This window comes from Prionailurus viverrinus, chromosome D3 (genome assembly GCF_022837055.1).
Source record: "Prionailurus viverrinus isolate Anna chromosome D3, UM_Priviv_1.0, whole genome shotgun sequence".
Classification (NCBI taxonomy): Eukaryota; Metazoa; Chordata; class Mammalia; order Carnivora; family Felidae; genus Prionailurus; species Prionailurus viverrinus.
In genome coordinates this window covers 45,666,942-45,686,492 of record NC_062572.1, presented here as the reverse complement: position 1 = coordinate 45,686,492, position 19,551 = coordinate 45,666,942, and the positions used below count along the sequence as shown (strand labels likewise).

Sequence of the window (19,551 nt, the reverse complement as noted above, 5' to 3'; positions counted from 1 at the left end):
GATTAGTCTCTCCAGTAAGTTACGTATTACAGTAAAAAATGATCTCGATGGTTCTTGCATATTTTTCATCGTGTTTAGTGCAATACTGTAAACTTTGAATAACACCATGAGACCCATACAGAGTGCTACTAGTGATGCTGGAAGTGCTCCCAAGAAGCAAGGAGAAGTCATGACATTATAAGAAAAAATTGAATTGTTTGATGAGTACCATTGATTTGAGGCCTGCAGCTACAGTTACCCTCCAGTTCAAGATAAATGAATTTAGTGTAAGGACCATTGTAGGAAAAGAAAAGGAAATTCGTGAAGCTGTTGCTGTAGTTATGCCAGAAGGCATAAAACCTTGTACTTTTTGAAATAACCTTTTTATCTTGTATTGAAAATGCAGCTTTTATGTGGGTGCAGGATTGCTATAAGAAAGGCATACCTATAGACTCTATCTAATATGATCTGAGAAAACGCAAAGTCATTATCTGACAACTTAAAGCAAAAGGAAGGTGAAGATTCTAAAGCTGGAGAATTTAATGCCAGCAAAGGATGGCTTAATAATTTTTGAAAGAGGTTTGATTTTTAAAATGTCAAGACAATGGGAGAAGCTGCTTCTGCCAACCAGGAGGCAGCAGATAAGTTATCAGATGCCATTAAGAAAATCACAGAGGAGAAAGGGTATCTGCCTGAACAGGTTTTTTAATGCAGACAAAAATGTCTTATTCTGGAAAAGAAAAATACCAACAAAGGACATTTATTACTAAGGAAGAGAAATGAGCTTCAGGATTTAAGGCAGGAAGGGATGGGCTAACTCGTTTGTTTTGTGCAAATGCAATTTGGTTTATGATCAGGACTCTCCTTACCTATAAAGCTGCTAATCTCCAAATCTTGATGGGAAAAGAGAAACACTAGCTGCTGGACTTTTTTTTTTTTTTTTTTTTTTTTAAAGTGATCTCTACATCCAACATGAGGCTCAAACTCACAGCCCAAGATCAAGAGTCTCGTGCTCTACTGACTGAGCCAGCTAGGTGCCCCAGACTTTTGGTTTACAACAAAAAGGCCTGCCTGGATAATGAGAACCCTTTTTCTGGTTTGGTTCTATCAATACTTTGTCCCTTAAGTCAGGAAGTACCTTGATAGTAAGATACTGCTCTTTAAAGTTCTTTTGATCTTAGACAGTGTGCCTGGACACCCAGAACCTCCTGAGTTCAACACCAGAGGCATCAAAGTGGTCTGCTTGTCCCTAAACACAACATCTCTGATTCAGCCTCTAGATCAGCCTCTAGGACCTTTAAGGCTCATCACACATGATACTCTATATACAGAATATTTAATGCTGTGGAAAAGAACCCTAATAGAACATCATGAAAGTCTGGAAGGATCACATCATTGAAGATGCCATTGTTGTTTATAGAAAAAGCCATGAAAACTATCAAGCCTGAAACAGTAAATTCCTGTGGGAAAAAAATGTGTCCAGAAGTTGCGCATGACTTCATAGAATTTACAACAGAGCCAATCAAGGAAATCATGAAAGACATTGTAGATATGGCAAAAAATGGTGGGGAGTGTGAAGGGTTTTAAGATACGGATCTTGGAGAAATTGAAGAGCTAATAGATGCTACACAAGAGGAGTTAACAGCTGACTTGTTAACAGAAGATAAACACATCTGAACCAATGCCAGAAAATGAAGATGTGGAAACAGTGCTGGAAAACAGATTGACATTAGACAGTTTGGTAGAAGCATTCCAGTTATTCAAGACTGCTTTTGACTTCTTATAGGATGTGGACCTTTCTATGATACAGGTACTGAAACTAAAGCAAATGGTAGAAGAAGGATTGGTATTGTATAGAAACATTTTTAAAGAGATGAGGAAACAAAAATGTCAGGCGGAAATTAGTGTATTGCTGTAAAGTTACACCAAGTGTGCATGCCTTTACTGCCTTCCCTTTCACCTTCACCTCTTCTGCTGTCCTTGAGACACCAAGACCAACCCCTCCTCTTCCTCCTCCTCAGCCTACTCATTGTGAAGAGTGAAAACAAGGATGAAGACATTTATGATGACCCACTTCCATTTAATCAATAGTAAATAATCATCATGGCATACAGTTAATAAACTTATCTGTTGTATGTTTGTCTTCCTGTGAAAATCTAATAACTTGTGGCAAGAACTGTATGAGACATTTTTCTTTCATCATCATCATCATTGCTTAAGTATTCATCGTATAGAAAATCATGTACAAGACTTGTATGGAAGTGGATAGCTTATCCTTACATAGGCATAAGGTGAGTGATATTTAATATGAAATTAATAATATGTTTTCTTACTGTTTTATAACTTTGCTTTCAAAGAATTACGTTATGTACTATATGCTTCTCATAATTGGAGAAACTGTATATTAGCCTATCATCACAAGTAAGTGATTTTTTAAAAAATGTGTTTGCAGTGTTATGATATGATTGTAATACTGTATGACATAAAAATTGTATAATGATTCATTACTGTATATGCTAGGCCAGCATGAAGCAGCTGATCAGTTATACTAGGCTACTGTAAAGCAATTATATTGCTGCCTCATTAGTACACGAATTGTTATACCTATAAATAAGTAGGAATTTCTTTTTCACGTTATCTTTTCATTTTTGATGTCTAGTGTTAATGATAGCACATAACATTTACAGTGTTTTGTATCATTTAGGACAATATTGATGTAGGTTCTGACAGATTCATCTTGTAAAAGGATGTAAACATATCAATAAATGCAGTACTGTAAATTTATTTTCTTAACATTTTATTTTCTCTAGTTTTATTGTAAGAGTATGGTATATAATACATACATATAACACAAAATATGTGTTAATTAACTATTATTGGTAAGGCTTCTCATCAACAGTAGGCTATATTAGTAGTTAAGTTTTGGGGTAGTCAAGTTATATGCAGATTCTTGACTGCACTGGGATTTGGCACTCCAACCCCTGTGGTGTTCAAGGGTCAACTATAGTCTACTTTTTCTAGAATTTCAAGTGGAATCCAACATAATGTACTCTCTGGGTCAAGCTTTTTTCACTCACCATAATGGTTGTGAGGTTCATCATGTTGTTCCAGAAGTTTGTTCTTTCTGTTGTAGAGTAATTTTCTATTATATATTGATATATCAGTCCATTCACATGACCTTTGGTGGTTTTTTTTTTTTTCCCTTCAGATTTTGGTTATTGTGCATAAAGCTGCTTTGAAGATTTTAGACCATGGGTTTTTACATGGTCATATGTAGAATGAATAGGATTCTTGCCTAGAAACCATCTTTGTCTACCTCAAAGATTTTGCCTTTGTTTTCTTCTTGAACTTTATAGTTTTGTACTCATTTCTGTGATCAATCTCAAATTATTTTTGTGGGTTGTGTGAGGTAAGGGTTGATGTTTTTTTTTTTTTTTTTTCCCTTCTTTTCTATTTAGATATCCAGTAGTTCCAGCATCATTTTTTCAGCCTTTGTTTCCCCATGGATTTGTGTTGGCACTTTTGCCAAAATCAATTGATCATAAATGTATGGGTCTATTTTTGGATTCTCTATTCTATTGATCTCTGCTTCCTTTATCAGTATTACAGTGCCTTGATTACTGTAGATTTGTAAGTCATGAAATTGGATAGTTATCGGTATTCAAGAAAATCTTTCTTAAAAAAGGCTTTGATCATAGTATATAGTTTCTACATTTCCATGTAAGGTTTAAAATCAGGTTGCCAATTTCTTTATAAAAAGACTGGGAATTTTGCTTGGACTTCAGTTGACGTGATTGCATGGTATTCTGTTGGGTGTATATAATTACATCAATTATGTAAGTAGCTTATACTGATGCCTGTTTGTTGGAGTGTTCAGTCTATTGATACAGTGTTGACAATTAATTTTATATTTATTTGTGTCTTTGAGCACTGTTGCGTGTGTATCTGTTCTATAAAGTGCTGGAAATGAAATTGTTTGAAATTTAACATTTATAATTTTGATAGATACTGCTTGTCTTGCATAGACATTGAATTATATGCAAGAATGTGAGACTACCTGTCACAAACCTTTGCCAAGACTGTGTTGTTAAACTTCCTGATCTTTGGCCTGATAGTTGAAAATTGGTATTTTGTCTTGGTTCTAGCTTACATTATGTTACTATCATACCAACCATGTGTGGTTTCTTTCCTGTGAATACATTATGGTGATTACTGTTTCTTTTTCTTGCCAGAGTATTTCCCCAATTTCGTCTCTCAAACCTGTCTTCTGAATTTTGTGACAGGGTTTGAAAGTCTTTCCCACTGTGAAAATAAATATTATAATTTCGTACATTTAATCTGTTTGTTTTAGTTCTTAATTAATTTTTAATGGTTAAATGTTTTCTGGACAATACCTCACTCTTAACCATAATTGCCCAGATGGTTTCCTAATTGTCTTGACACCAACCGTGTTATTTATTTATTAACTAAAAAAAAAAAAAATTTTTAATGTTCATTTAGTTTTGAGAGAGACAGAGACAAAAAAAGACAAGAGTGTGAACAGGGAAGGGACAGAGAGATAGGGAAACACAGAATCTGAAGCAGACTCCGGGCTCTGAGCTGTCAGCACAGAACCTGACATGGGACTCAAACCCATGGACTGAGAGATGGTGACCTGAACTGAAGTCAGGCGTTTAACTGACTGAGCCACCCAGGAGCTTCTGTCTGTCTCTCTATCTATCTATCTATCTATCTATCTATCTATCTATCATCTAAATTTTAGTTAGTTAAATACAGTGCAATATTGGTTTCAGGAGTAGAACTCAGTGATCATCACTTATATAAAACACTCAGGGCTCATTGTAACAAGTGCCCTTCTTAGTACCCATCACCTATCTACCCCTCTCCCACCCACCTCCCTCCATCAACCTATAGTTCTCTATCATTAGGAGTCTCTTGTGATTTGTTTCCCTCTCTTCTCTCCCCCCTCCCCTTCCCATGTGTTCATCTGTTCATTTTTTTTTAATGTTTGTTTATTTTTTGAGAAAGAGACAGAGCGTGAGTGGGGGAGGAGCAGAGAGAGGGGGGAGACAGAATCCAAAGCACACTTTAGGCTCTGAGCTGTCAGCACAGAGCCCAACACAGGGCTCGAACTCACTAACCCCAAGATCATGACCTGAGCTGAAGTTGGATGCTTAACCAACTGAGCCACCCAGGCATCCCTTATCTGTTTTGTTTCTTAAATTCCATGTATGAGTGAAATCATATGGTATTTATCTTTCTTTGATGGACTTTATTTAACATACTATGTTCTAGCTCCATCCACGTCGTTGCAAATAGCAAGGTTTCTTCTTTTTGATGGCTGAGTAATATTCCATTATATGTATACACCACATCTTCTTCTTTTTTTTCCCCACCTTCATTTTTTTTTATTCTGGGCATGTGCTTTGCTGTATCTGGACTTCTGGCATTGCAAGCAGTACTCAGTGCTCAGTACTCAGTTATGTGAAGATTGGAGCTGTTTCCTCTGGGATAATGGATTGTTTCTTAGCATTGAATAATTGGAAGGAAGTATAAGGTCATGGAATTCTAAACCATCCCATTCCTATCCCTCCAGTCTGACGCTAGATGATGGTTTCAGCACCTTGAGCTTTCCCCCTCACTGAATTATATACATAATCCAGCTCCTCACATGTTGTGGAGTTTTTAGGATTGCCAGGTGAAATGTATGACTTTTATCTTCTTCATTTCTTTTGGTAATGCTGAGACCATGGGAAGAGCATTTAAAATCCATGTTCATTTTATGTAGAAGTTCAAGAAGTTCACATTTAATATACATTTTCTTTGCACAGTCTTTATATGCAGAGCTGATTCCTAGTACTTTCAGGCCTCATACCATCTATTTTTATAACATCTGTACCGGGGTAAGGAAACAGCTTAGCACTGGTATGTTACTGTAAGTCAGTAGGGGAAGTGGAGGTCGTTGTGAAATAGGATTCAAACTGAGTAGGTACTTGGAACATTAAAGTTCAGAATACTTAGTTTGGGGGGGAAAGACCATAGGTGCGTAATAAATTATGTACAGTCCATCTCTGTTTTTCTGCTTTACATCCAATTACCAGTGATATTTTCCTCCCTTACATGCATTTACTTTAATAACTACCCTCATGTGTTTGTGCCTGTCCTTGAAAATATATTTACCCTTGTAAAATATGTAGCAAACTGAAACATAGAAATACACAGAGATATACAACATAGTACACAAAGTATTACTGAACAACTCAATGAATTAAAAAAAAAAATCCAAAAAACTTAGTAACTACTGTCCAGACCAAGATAGAGAATATTAACACCACAGATATCTGTACTGTGCTCCATCTCAATTTTTACCTCCTACAGAGATAATTACTATATGACTTCTATTAACATTGATTGGTCTTTCTTTCTTTCTTTCTTTCTTTCTTTTAATTTAAACAAGTTGGATCTTCCTGTGTTTAATTTTTCTTATCTGGTTTCTCTCATTCAACATTGTAGTTATGAGGTTCACCTTTTGTTATATACAACAACATTTTGTTCTTTATTCATTTCTGAATAGTATTCTAGCATATAAATTTATTTATTGAATCTAGTTTCAATTTTTGGCTATTGCGAATAATGCTGCTAGGAACATTCTTGTACTTGGATATAGTCATTTCAGTTTAAAAGTTAGCAATGGTTGGAATTGCAGGGCCATAGCTTAGGTCTATGTTCTTCTTTAAAAACATTTTTTTTTACAGAGAGAGACAGAGCATGAGCGGGGGAGGGGCAGAGAGAGACAGGGAGACACAGAATCCGAACCAGGCTCCAGGCTCTGAGCTGTCAGCACAGAGCCCGACACGGGGCTCGAACTCACAGACCATGAGATCATGACCTGAGCTGAAGTCGGACGCTCAGCTGACTGAGCCACCCAGGCGCCCCCTATGTTCTGCTTTAGTAGATACTGTCAAACAGTTTTTCAAAATGTTTGTACCAATATAAAGACCAAAAGCAGTGCTTAAGACTTTTTGTTGCCCCAACATCTTCTTTAAAAAAAAAAAAAAAATTTTTTTTTTAATGTTTATTTATTTTCGAGAGAGACAGAGACAGAATGTGAGTGGGTTAGGTGCAGAGAGAGAGGGAGACACAGAATCCGAGCAGGCTCCAGGCTCTGAGCTGTCAGCACAGAGCCCGACACGGGGCTTGAACTCACGAGCTGACTGAGCCACCCAGATGCCCCAGCACCACATCTTTATCCATTCATCAGTCAGTGGAGATTTGGGCTCTCTCCTCAGTTTGGCTATTGTTGATAATGCCACCCTAAACCTTGGGTTGCATACACCCCTTCAAATCTGTATTTTTGTATCCTTTGGATAAATACCTAACAATGCAGGTGTTGGATCGTAGGGTAGTTCTATTTTTAGTTTCTTGAGGAACCTCAGTGCTGTTCTCCAGAGTGACTGCACCAGTTTTCATTCCCACCGGCAGCCCAAGAGGTTTCCCCTTTCTCTGCATTCTCGTCAACACCTGTTTTTTCTTGTGTGGTTAATTTTAGCCATTGTGACAGGTATCAGGTGGTATCTCATTGTGGTTTTGATTGGTATTTACCTAGTGATGAATGATGATGAGCATCTCTTACTGTGTCTGTTAGCTGTCTGGATGTCTTCTCTGGAAACGAGTCTATCCATATCTTCTGCCCATTTCTTAACTGGATTATTTGTTTTGTGGGTGTTGAGTTTTGGTAAGTTCTTTATAGATTTTAGATACTAACCCTTCATCACATATATCAATTTGCAAATATCTTCTCCCATTCTTTAGGCTGCCTTTTAGTTTTATTGATTGTTTCCTTTGCTGTATAGAAGCCTGTTATCTTGATGAAGCCCCAGTAGTTCATGTTAGCTCTTGTTTCCCTTACCTTTGGTGACACACCAAATGTTGAATCTTATCTTCATTAATTTGAAAGTAATTAGATTCATACTACCTTTGTATGTAATAACTTGCTTCATGCACTTGGGCCTATTTTTGGCACAAATCTTGCATTACTCTCCTGTTTATTGATGTGTGGGAACTAAATTGTTTTTCTTTTTTAAAAACTTTTTTTAACGTTTATTCATTTTTTGAGAGACAGAGCATGTGTGGGGAAGGAACAGAGAGAGAGGGAGAACACAGAATCTGAAGCAGGCTCCAGGCTCTGAACTGACAGCACAGAGCCCAATGCGGGGCTCGAACTCACAAGCCATGAGATCATGACCTGAGCCAAAGTCGGATGCTCAACGGACTGAGCCACCCAGGTGTCCCGGAACTAAATTGTTAATTATTACAACTAAGTGGCACAAATCTACACCCATTGCTTTTTTTTTTTTAAGTGTTTGGAATTCTTTTTTTTATTTTTAAGTTAATTTTTTGAGAGAGAGAGCACAAGTGGGGCAAGGGCAGAGAGAAGGAGAGACTGAATCCAAAGCAGGCTCCATGCCATCATTGCAGAGCTGGATGCAGGGCTCAATCTCACAAACTGCGATTTCATGACCTGAGCCGAGATCAAGAGTTGCTGCCAAACTGGGTCACCCAGGTGCCCCATACACCGCATTACTTTCGTTTTTTTTTTTTTTTTTAATGTTTATTTTTTGAGAGAGAGAGAGAGAGAGAAAGAGAGAGAGAGAGAGAGACAGAGTGTGAGTGGGTGAGGGGCAGACAGAGAGAGGGAGACAGAGAATCCAAAGCAGGCTCCAGGCTCCGAGCTGTCAGAACAGAGCCCTATGTGGGGCTCAGACTCACAAGCTGTGAGATCATGACCTGAGCTGAAGTCAGAAGCTCAACTGACTGAGCCACCCAGGCACCCCATACCCTATTACTTTCTAAGTTGATTTGTGTATGTGTGTTGTTATAAACTGGTATGTGATATTTTCTTCTATTAGGTATTTCAGCTAATTGTTATTTAAAACTTTTTATTTAAAATTTTTTTATTCACCTTAATGAATTCACATACTAATAATTTTTTTCTTTTTTTGCCCTGCAAGTAATAATTTGCATGTATAATATATATGTGGTCAAGATTTTTTCCCAGTCCCTAGAAGCTTGAGGGACATCTTTTTCTCCTCATGATATACTTTATAACATTCTTTTTAAATCCATTGTGCTAGGTGCTCTGGGCCCTTTTAATCTGGCAACTCATTTCTTTCTCTTTTTTTAATTATTAAAAAAAATTTTTTTAATGTTTATTTTTGAGAGACAGCGAGTGCAAGGGGGGGAGGGGCAGAGAGCGTGGGAGACACTGAATCTGAAGCAGGCTCTAGGCTCTGAGCTGTCAGCCCAGAGCCCAACACAGGGCTTGAGCCCACAAACTGTGAGATCATGACCTGAGCTGAAGTCGGATGCTTAACTAAACCATCCAGGCACCCCTGTTTTTCTCTTTTCTTTTCTTTTTTTTTGGGGGGGGGGTGGATGGAGGGATGAGGAGATTATCCTGGTTTTTCCAGGTGGCCCAAGGGTTCTTTTTTTATTATTATTTTTTAAATTTATATCCAAGTTAGTTAGCATATAGTGCAACAGTGATTTCAGTAGATTCCTTAATGCCCCTTACCCATTTAGCCCATCCCCCTCCCACAACCCCTCCAGTAACCCTTTGTTCTCCATGTTTAAGAATCTCTCATGTTTTGTCCCCCTCCCTGTTTTTATATTTTTGTTTCGCTTCCCTTGTGTTCATCTGTTCTGTGTCTTAAAGTCCTCATACTAGTGAAGTCATATGATATTTGTCTTTCTCTAATTTCACTTAGCATAATACCCTCTAGTTCCATCCACATAGTTGCAAATGGCAAGATTTCATTCTTTTTAATTGCTGAGTAATATATACATATATTCATGCTTCTGCATGTCGCTGTCCAGTTTTCCCAACACCATTTGCTGAAGAGACTTTTTTCCATTGGATATTCTTTCCTGCTTTGTCAAAGATTATTTGGCCATACGTTTGTGGGTCCATTTCTGGGTTGTCTATTCTGTTCCATTGATCTATATGTCTGTTCTTGTGCCAGTACCATACTGTCTTGATGATTACAGCTTTGTAATACATGTTGAAGTCTGGGATTGTGATGCCTCCAGCTTTGGTTTTCTTTTTCAAGATTGCTTTGGCTATTCAGGCTCTTTTTTAGTTTCATACAAATTTTAGGGTGGTTTGTTTTAGCTCTGTGAAGAATGCTGGTGTTATTTTGATACAGATTGCCTTTTAATTTTCTTCTTATATTTTGTCTCCTATTTGCCATATCTGTCTTTTTTGTTTGACTTTATATGAAATCTTCTTACTGTGATCTTCTAATGCTTTTATTGACTTTTTAAATTCTTTGGTAGTTTTAATTTTCATGTGTTCCTTTTTTTTTTTTTTTTTTTTTTTTTACTGTGAATGTTCTTGTATATTTGTTTCATGGATGGATTGGCTTATTTTTAGTTTTTGGCTCTGCATAGTTTGTTTTTGCCAAGCCATTTATTTCGTTTTTTCATTTTCAGGTTTTTCTTATGTATATGGTTATTCTTGTTTATTTGCTCACGGTTACAAGTGAGACACTAAAAACTGATTTGAAAGTTTTGTGTGTTTGGATGGTGGACGGGCTGGTAGTTTCTTGACTGTAGGGTGTGAGAGACAGAGAGAGGGTGCTTGTGCTTATGGACTATGGACTACTACAGACTGCAGGTCCTATCAGTATTTTTTTTGTATCTTTTATCTCTAGGCCTGTCAAATTCATTAGAAAACCATCTTCCCGGAAGGTACAGTCTTGGCTGCCTCCTCTAGGAGTCTCTTGAGTAGGCAAAAGAGAAGTTTAGGTGTAGGGAGTGGGTTTCAGCAATCACTGTGTGTACTCCTACTTATTCCTTCTATTGTCAGTATGATACTTCTTCCCTCAGCTGTCCTGAGTCCCCAGACCAAAGACCTTTCATTATACTCTTTCTAGACATATATACTACAGTCTTTAAGGATGCAGGGTGGACAGTCTTCTGGGTGCTAGTAATTGGAATGGCAGTCTTGGAATCTTTCTGTGTTTTTGAGTTCTTTTTTCATCCTCATCTCTGGTGGAGCCTGATACTTCCAATTACTGAGTTTTTGGGGATTCTGTGGTTTTAAGTAGAGCTACCTCTCAGTTTCCCCATTTCTAGCTTAGGATTCAAGTTTTCTTGAGTCTAGAGGTTATTATTTATCATTCTTTGCAGCTTACATATTTTTATTTTCACCATTTGCTCTTTTATTTATTCTTTGGATTTCTTGTTTTGTCTTGTTTTAATCTATTGCTTTTTTAAAGTAGGTTTTACATGAGAGTAGAGGTAAATGTGTGTTTAAATCTGCCTTTTCAATTGTATATCGGTGTTTTTCTGTGTACAAGTAGTTATTTATGTGCACTCTTTTTCTTCAAAATAGGATTTTACTTTACCACTTTAACCTATTATATGTACATATTATGAATTGCATTTTTATTTTTTAAACTTTTTTCCTACAGCATAAAATGGATAGTTTACCTCAGGTTAGAAATACTAAAGTTATTGGTATGTATAAAGTGAATTCTGAAGACTAATGGTAAGACAGGGTAAAATTGTGGAGTGTTGTATATAATGAGTGGTGAATGAATAATTTGCATATTTCCTTTGCACCTTTTAAACATTTTAAAATATGCTTTCTTTTCCCCCCTCCTTAGGTGCTGTGTAATGTGTTAAGAGGATATTTTAAGGAATGATTTTGTCAAATTTTCATGAGTTATGGTGGCTGAAAGATCAGTTCTATCTTGTGGGAAAAGAATTGTAAGTAATATCAAGGAATAAACTGATTTTCGACTATTGTGTATTTATATAAGACAAGTCATTGGTTACTTGTAAGAATGTAGTTGGGATACTTTTTTCTATTAACTTTAAATTTATAGATTAATTAAAAAGGAGAAGTTAGATTTTACATAAATCAGATTATTTCTGTATAGTATTAGCATTGCCATATTTCTTGGATTGTACAAAATTTAATTTTAATTTTTTTTAATTTTTCAGAAATGGCAGCACAAAAGGAAATCTATATTAATAGAGTATTTTATTAAACTAAAAAGGTTAGATAAGAACTTTAAACTAACAGTCTCAGCAAACAAGGAGAGAAACCTACTAGCTGTAAGACATGTTTCAAATGAATCGAAGTCCAGTAACTGTAGACTTCAGAAGAAAAAAGTTTTCAAAATCTTTGTCAAAACAGGTCCGTGATAAATAACTCCTCCAGTAATAGGGCTAGGCCTGAACACCATAATTAATTGAAAAATTAACAAAACAGTTTGAACCTGAATTAAGTTTTTTTCATAAAAAATTATAAAAATATCAAATTAGAATTAAATTTTCCTCAGATTTCTATTGCCTTGCCCAAAAGTAAAGCAAATATCTTTTAGCCTTCATATCAGCTTTTCTCATGTCCTAGGGATGACTGAAACCTTATTTGAAGCAAACTAGTATTTTTGTTGAAAATGTACATCAGCCTCAAAGTTGATTTTTAAGACCTTCTCAGAATAATACTAGACATTCAGCATTCACACCTACCAGGACACAAACATCCTCTCAAATACTACTGAGAAAAGGAGGACCTTACTCAGGAATGATGTCCATTCAGGAGAAATCAAAAGAAAATTCCTCCAGTGTTATTAAAAAAAGTGAAGATAAGAATTTAGAAACACAAATTCAAGGTTCTCAAGCGAATCTGGCAAAAAAATCAGGCCCAAAGGAAACTATCAAATCACTGGTTAAATCTTCTAGTGAGAGTAAAATAAATCAATCTGAATTAGGAACATGCATGAGTACAAGGTCAGCAAAAGCGGCATCCAATGATAAAAAAGCTAGCAAGTCCATTAATAAAAATATGGTGACTGTGAAGGGACATTCACAACAAGAATCTACAAAAAAGAAAAAATTACCTCAGAAAAAGTCAGTGCATGGAACTCCTAAATCAAATGAACAGTTTAACCGGAGGTCACAGAGACTTCAACAGTTAACAGAAGTTTCAACAAGGTCTCTGCGTAATAGAGAAATTCAGGGTCAAGTTCAAGCAGCTAAACAGAGTTTGCCACCAAGAAAAGAGCACTGTAACAATACTCAAAGTAAATCTAATAAAGTTAAAACAAGTCAAAAACATGTGAAAAGAAAAGTACCGGAAATAAAGTCCGACACTAAAGAGGATGAAAATCTAGTAATTAATGAAGTAATAAATTCCCCCAAAGGAAAAAAACGCAAAGTAGAGCATCAGACAGCTTATACTTGTAATTCTCAGTGCATAAAAAGATCTGAAAAGTGTCTTCAGAAGAATACTAGAAAAGAGGAAACAAAATCTGTGCCTGTAACTTCTGAGATAAAAAGATCAAAAATGGTTACTTCAGCAGTCTCTAAAAAGAATGAGATGAAGAAGTCAGTTCATACGCAAGTGAATACTAGTGCAAAATCCCAAAAAAGTCCACAGCCATCAGTGCCTGAACAAAGTGTAGATAATGAGCTGGAGCAAGCGGGAAAGAGCAAACGGGGTAGTATTCTCCAGCTCTGTGAAGAAATTGCTGGTGAAATTGAGTCAGATACTGTAGAGGTAAAAAAGGAATCTTTACAAATGGAAAGTGTAAAGGAGGAGAAGCCTACAGAAATAAACTTGGAAGAGACTAATAATGAAAGACAAATACTTCATCAGAAGGAAACAAATCAGGATGTTCAATGCAATCGTTTCTTTCCCAGTAGAAAAACAAAGCCTGTGAAATGTATATTAAATGGAATAAACAGCTCAACTAAAAAGAACTCCAACTGGACTAAAATTAAACTCTCAAAATTTAACTCTGTGCAGCAAAATAAGTTGGACTCTCAAGTTTCCCCTAAATTGGGCTTAATACGAACCAGTTTTTCACTACCAGCCTTAGAAATGCATCATCCAGCAACTCAAAGTACAGTTTTAGGGACAAAACCACATGATGACAAAAATATAGGTTGCCAGCAGGAAGAAACTAAAGAAATTAATTCTGAAGAAGTTAAAGTTAATGATGTTACAGTTGAAATTAATCAAACTACAAAAAGGGCTTCTGAAAATTGTCATTTGGATAATCAGATAAAACCACCTCCTGACCCACCGTTGGATAACCAGATGAAAGATTCTTTTGAATCAACACCAGATAAGGTAATTTATTTTTATTCACAGTAGAGTTGCAGGAGTACCTTCTTATTAAATAAGTTTTACAATGTATTTTAGCTTAAGAATCAAGTTGTAAAAGACAGGAATCATTTGTTAAGGTAGCCTATTCAATTTTAACTCAGTCTCGTAGTGAGTGAGACGACTAACTTGACTCCTTTAGAGGTCTCACATTCGTGTAAATGCTTCTCATTGCTTTCTTATTTTCACTTTTCATTTTTATTTTATGTGAAGCATAAACCTGTTGAATTCTGGCTTTTTTTTTTTTTTTGTATTTTTTTGAGTATAATTGACACACCATGTTATATTTGTTTCTGGTGTACAACATAGTGATTCAGTATCTCTTTATGTTCTGCTTTGCTCACCACAAGTTTAGTTATCACCTGTTACCATGCAATGCTATTATAATATTGTTGATTATATTCCCTATGCTCTACTTTTTATTCCCATGACTTCTTCATTCCATAATTGGAAACCTGTATCTCCCACTGCCCTTTACTCATTTTGCCCTTTCCCATACCCCCTAGCTTTTCTTTTTCATTTAACACACCAATTTGCTTTTTCTATTAATTGCAACTACAGAAACTATGTTTCATAGTGACTAAAATATAGAAATTAAAGTTGGGCCTTATTCTGACCAAATTGTTAAAATTAATTTCAGCTGGCACAAATCAGCCCCTTTTTTTCCACCTGATAAAATTTAAAAAGTAAACATTTATTTCTGGTAGTAGGGAGTCTTTCAGTTTGACTTGTGTGACCATTTTGAACAGTTGGGCAAATAAAATGTCTGAAAGATGTAAATAATTCAGTCTTCAGTTTTAGAGTAAGATTGTAGTGGTGAAGAATTTTAAAAATGGTAAGTTGAAAAACAATCTTGAAAAAAAGGAAAAACAATCTAATAGCTAGAAGAAACTTTAATGATTATCTGAGGAAGTAGTTTGAAACTATAAAAGCAGCTGAGTTGATTTTTCCCGCCAAATTAAATCATAGGTAAAATACCAATATATAAACCTATAAGAAATTTTTTATGTATAAAAAATGGAGCTTTATGATACATATGTGAAAAACTTCACTAATTTGTTTCAATTGTTTTGTGATGAGAAAACTTAGAGCAGCGGAGGAATGTAATTTAGGTCACATGTTTGGGGACACAAATAGGATTCAATTTTTAGGTGTTCTTCTCAGCCCAGCAGTTTTTCTACAATTGCATACTTTGAACATTAGAGCACTTGAGAAAAAAGTCATCATGAGTAGAGGGAAAAGTCAAGTCATTCTAAGTTTTAGGAATGATTTAAAGTTCCTTTTGGAGGCATTTTGTTGTAGGAGCAAAGTTGAATGAATGAGGAATCTGGGCTTCTTGCCAGAAGCCATGAAAATAGATCATTGTCTATTCTCGTGGACTACAAATCAAATTAAAAAGGGAACAGATACCATATGGTACTCTTAGATTTTATTTTCTGAACAAATGGGAATGAAAGCATCAATTAGAAGATAATTATTCAAATAGTGACAGTAATTAGAAGTAAGTAGTGACTGGTAGTGTAACAAGGGTGGTTACATCGGAGATGGAGTGGCTTTCTTTTCAGGGTATGTTTTGTCAGCAAATTGATAGCTATAGTCCAGGTGTATCTTCTCCTGGAGTATATATCTTCAGGAGTTTATCTTCTAACTCCTTGCTGCATAAATGCCTGTCAAAACTCAGTTTGTGGGATAAGTCATGAGAATAAAAGGTACAATATAGGGAATATATAGTTACTGGTATTGTAATAGTGTTGTATGATGATAGATGGTAGTTACACTTGTGGTGAGCATAGCATAATGTATAGAGAGGTGTTGAATCACTGTGTGTATACCTGACATTAATGTTAACATTGTGTGTCAATTAAAATAAAATTAAAAAGAAACCCTCAGTTTGTGGACAGTTATATCGAAGAATAAGAAATGTAATCCTTTGGAGTACTAGAATAGAGATGCTTACTTGGACCACATTATTTTGACCTGTAATACTGTTTTTATTGGAATGTGCTTTGGATTTATACAGTTCCTCTCAAGGTGCATTATGAGAAACTGTCCTATGAAACTTGTGTTAAAAATTTTATTTACGTTTATAAATTCTTGACTATTTCAAACATTCAGAATACTATAGAAAGTTAACATTATACTCTTGTTTACCACCCAAATTTGAAAAAAAAAAAAACCCAACATTTTATTGAATTCAGGTCTTTTAAAATAAGAAAAGTATGTTACAGATACAGGAAAAGACCTTATCTCCCTCTTCTTTCCATTCACCTCTCTTCCCAGAGTTAAAATGAGTTTGTGAAGTTGGTGTGTATCTTTCCTTTTTTGTTTTTATGATTTCACTATTTATGTATATCCATAAAGAATACTTAGCACTGTTTGTGTTTTAAATGTTTACATAAATGCTAGCATAGTTTGTGTATATACGTGTGTGATTTTTGTTTTTGTTTTGTTTTGTTTTTTGCTAACTTGGTTTTGTGCAAGTTGAAAGCACTTTTAGGTTGTTTCTCTTCTTTTCACCAATACCACTGATGCAATCACTTTCACAGAGTGATCAGGAATGTGGTAATCATGTTAGTTCATGACATAGTTGAGTGCCTGCTATGTCCAAGATTTTGTGCTAGGCTCCAGAAGACAAATGTGTTCTGCCTTTAAAGAATTTACATTGTAGCAGTCACTTAAGAGATTTCTCTTTATTCATAAGCACTAAGAATTGTGGCAGCTTTGTTCAACCATCACAGCAGCTTTTGGTTAATGACATAATAGCCTTTGGTTAACACTGCCTCTTTGTTAGTCAGAGGAGAGCTTCATAAAATTATCACTATAGTGTACGCTATGGTTTCTATTATTATCTACATATTACAGGTGAGGGGAATGAGACTTCGGAATTTAAGTAACTTTTACCTGAGTGACATTTAAGTGGTAGAGCTAGGATTTAAACTGAGATTGTCTGGTTTCAGAATCTAGCCATTTTATACTTGGGGAGGAAGGAGAATATAAAAACAAACCCTGTATCATATGAAATCTTTTTCAATGGCTGCTTGTAATTTTGATGTCAGTTTCAGCAGTACTGAGAAATGATGATGTTTGATAGGGCTTCTCTGAATTCTTTGGGCTGAATTTAAATTATTTGAACTTTATGAATTAAAAAAAAATTTTTTTTTCAACGTTTTTTATTTATTTTTTGGGACAGAGAGAGACAGAGCATGAACGGGGGAGGGGCAGAGAGAGAGGGAGACACAGAATCGGAAACAGGCTCCCGGCTCTGAGCCATCAGCCCAGAGCCCGACGCGGGGCTCAAACTCACGGACCGCGAGATCGTGACCTGGCTGAAGTCGGACGCTTAACCGACTGCGTCACCCAGGCGCCCCTGAACTTTATGAATTTTAAAGCCCAATTATTTTGTGATTCTTTTTTTAAGCCAGTAACTTCCTAAATTCCTTCCTATTTAATGGAGATTAATTAGTCATTGCTCTTGTTTTTAATTTTTCTGCTTTGTCAGTGATGAAACTTGTTCACTTTTTCAAAAATGTTCAAAATAATGTTACATAGTTGAGTGTAATAATCACAATACAGATACAGCCAATGTTGATAGAGCTTGGAATATTATTTTCTTTTGGTAGTTATTATCACCTTTGATAGTGTTCTGATTTAGGGGATTTTGGGAATACAAAAATGAATAGAATATCTTTGCTCTTAAGAGTTATAGAAGCTTGGGGTGCCTGGGTGGCTCAGTCGGTTAAGCGTCCGACTTCGGCTCAGGTTGTGATCTCGCAGTCCATGAGTTAGAGCCCCGTGTCGGGCTCTGTGCTGACAGCTCAGAGCCTGGAGCCTGTTTCAGATTCTGTGTCTCCCTCTGTCTCTGACCCTCCCCTGTTCATGCTCTGTCTCTCTGTCTCAAAAATAAATAAATGTTTAAAAAAAAGTTATAGAAGATGAATCAAAAACAACCAATTGAAAATAGTAATAAGGACATGAAAGAGGTAGAGGTGAAGAAGATGGAAAATTATTCCAAACTTGGGAAAAGGGCATGGAGAAACTTGGCAAAGCTTCATAGAAGAGGTTAATATTTAAGTAATGGGTTGAATTTATACAGGGGGAGAGGTTCTAGATTAGCATTATCCAGTAGAAGTGTAATGTGAACCACATGATTTAAAATTTTCTGGTAGCCACGTTAAAAAAGAATGATAAACTGGTAAGATTAAAATATTTTATTTAACCTGTCATATAGAAGTACTTTCATTTCAGCATATAATTTTAAAAGTAGACCTATTTTACTTTTTTGTAATAAGTCTTAAAAATCTGTGCTTTATATTGACAGTATAATCTCAAATCAGTCATACTAACTACATTTTAGGTGCTCAATAGTCAGGTGAGGTAGTGGCTACTCTATTGGACAGTGCAGGTTTAGATGGATGAAACAGAAAAAGTATAGAACCAAAATATATCTGTGGGATTTGCAAGTTCTTCAGTGTAGCATGAAGGGGAATAATGGGAGCTGATGCGGAGAGGGTAGTTGTGGGAGAGATCATGAAGAGACTCTTAAAGCATATCAGTGTGAATTACCCCAACTATGAAGTATTATCTTAAATTTTCTTAGTATGCATTCACTGAAAGTGTCTTGGGATGAGTCCCAAACATTGATATGAAAGCAAATAGTAACAATTTGAATGTTGTATGTTCAGAATTTCAGTCTGTGTTTGGAATCCAAGCTTCAAAACAATCCCTTGGGAAATACCTCTACTGTTTCAGCTTCACTCAATCAAGCAAAAGTTGATACAGGAGAGAATAAATTTCCAGGTAAAACTTTGAAACTATCATTTGGTTTTCTCAGTGTCCAGAGATATTTTTGTCAGTATGATAGGAAACAATATTGACTACCAAATAGGCCAGTTAAATCCTTCTGAACCATATTGCATGTGTTTTTCAAATGTGTAATTATCACCATTCTTTTTTTGTTTTTTAAAAATCTTTATCACCATTCTTCGGGGCAGAATTGCTTCTCTTTCTTACCTGGTTTAAAGTACTTAAGTATGGGGGCACCTGGGTGGCTCAGTCAGTTGAGTGTCCAACTCTTGGTTTTGGCTTAGGTCATGATCTTAGGGTCATGGGATTGAACTCTGCATTGGGCTCTGCGCTGAGTGTGAAGCCTGCTTGAGATTCTCTCTCTCCCTGCTGTATCTGCCCCTCTCCCTTGCTCATGCTCTCTCTCTAAAATAAAGAAAAAACAAAGTACTTAAATATGACTCTTTGACTTGCTACCAGAAGGTCTTTATCTTAAATCTTTTGTTTGTAACTTACTTTCTGGAGAAGTATGTCTTAATGAATTGCCTAAGTTAGTGGTAGAAGCTTATTTCTCAAATACAGCTGATTATTTGTGCTTTTCCACTTTAGAT

The 19,551-nt window shown here is 35.9% G+C and overlaps 1 protein-coding gene across 5 annotated transcripts in view; it reads left to right on the top strand.

The window, feature by feature from the left end:
• Positions 1-19,551, top strand: part of ESCO1 (establishment of sister chromatid cohesion N-acetyltransferase 1) — a 74,964-nt gene that overhangs the window by 24,063 nt on the left and 31,350 nt on the right. For 3 of the 5 annotated variants that reach the window (XR_007145701.1, XM_047827110.1, XM_047827113.1), the window contains exons 3-6: positions 2,001-2,270; positions 11,649-11,751; positions 11,989-14,125; positions 18,841-18,955. Coding sequence is in view for 4 of the 5 variants with exons in the window: in XM_047827110.1 (XP_047683066.1) it covers positions 12,575-14,125; positions 18,841-18,955 (1,666 nt within the window). In the remaining variant the exon portion in view is untranslated. Of the gene's footprint in view, positions 1-1,160; positions 2,271-11,648; positions 11,752-11,988; positions 14,126-18,840; positions 18,956-19,551 lie in introns of all 5 variants that reach the window. The other 2 variants (XM_047827111.1, XM_047827112.1) reach the window with 2 other exon arrangements.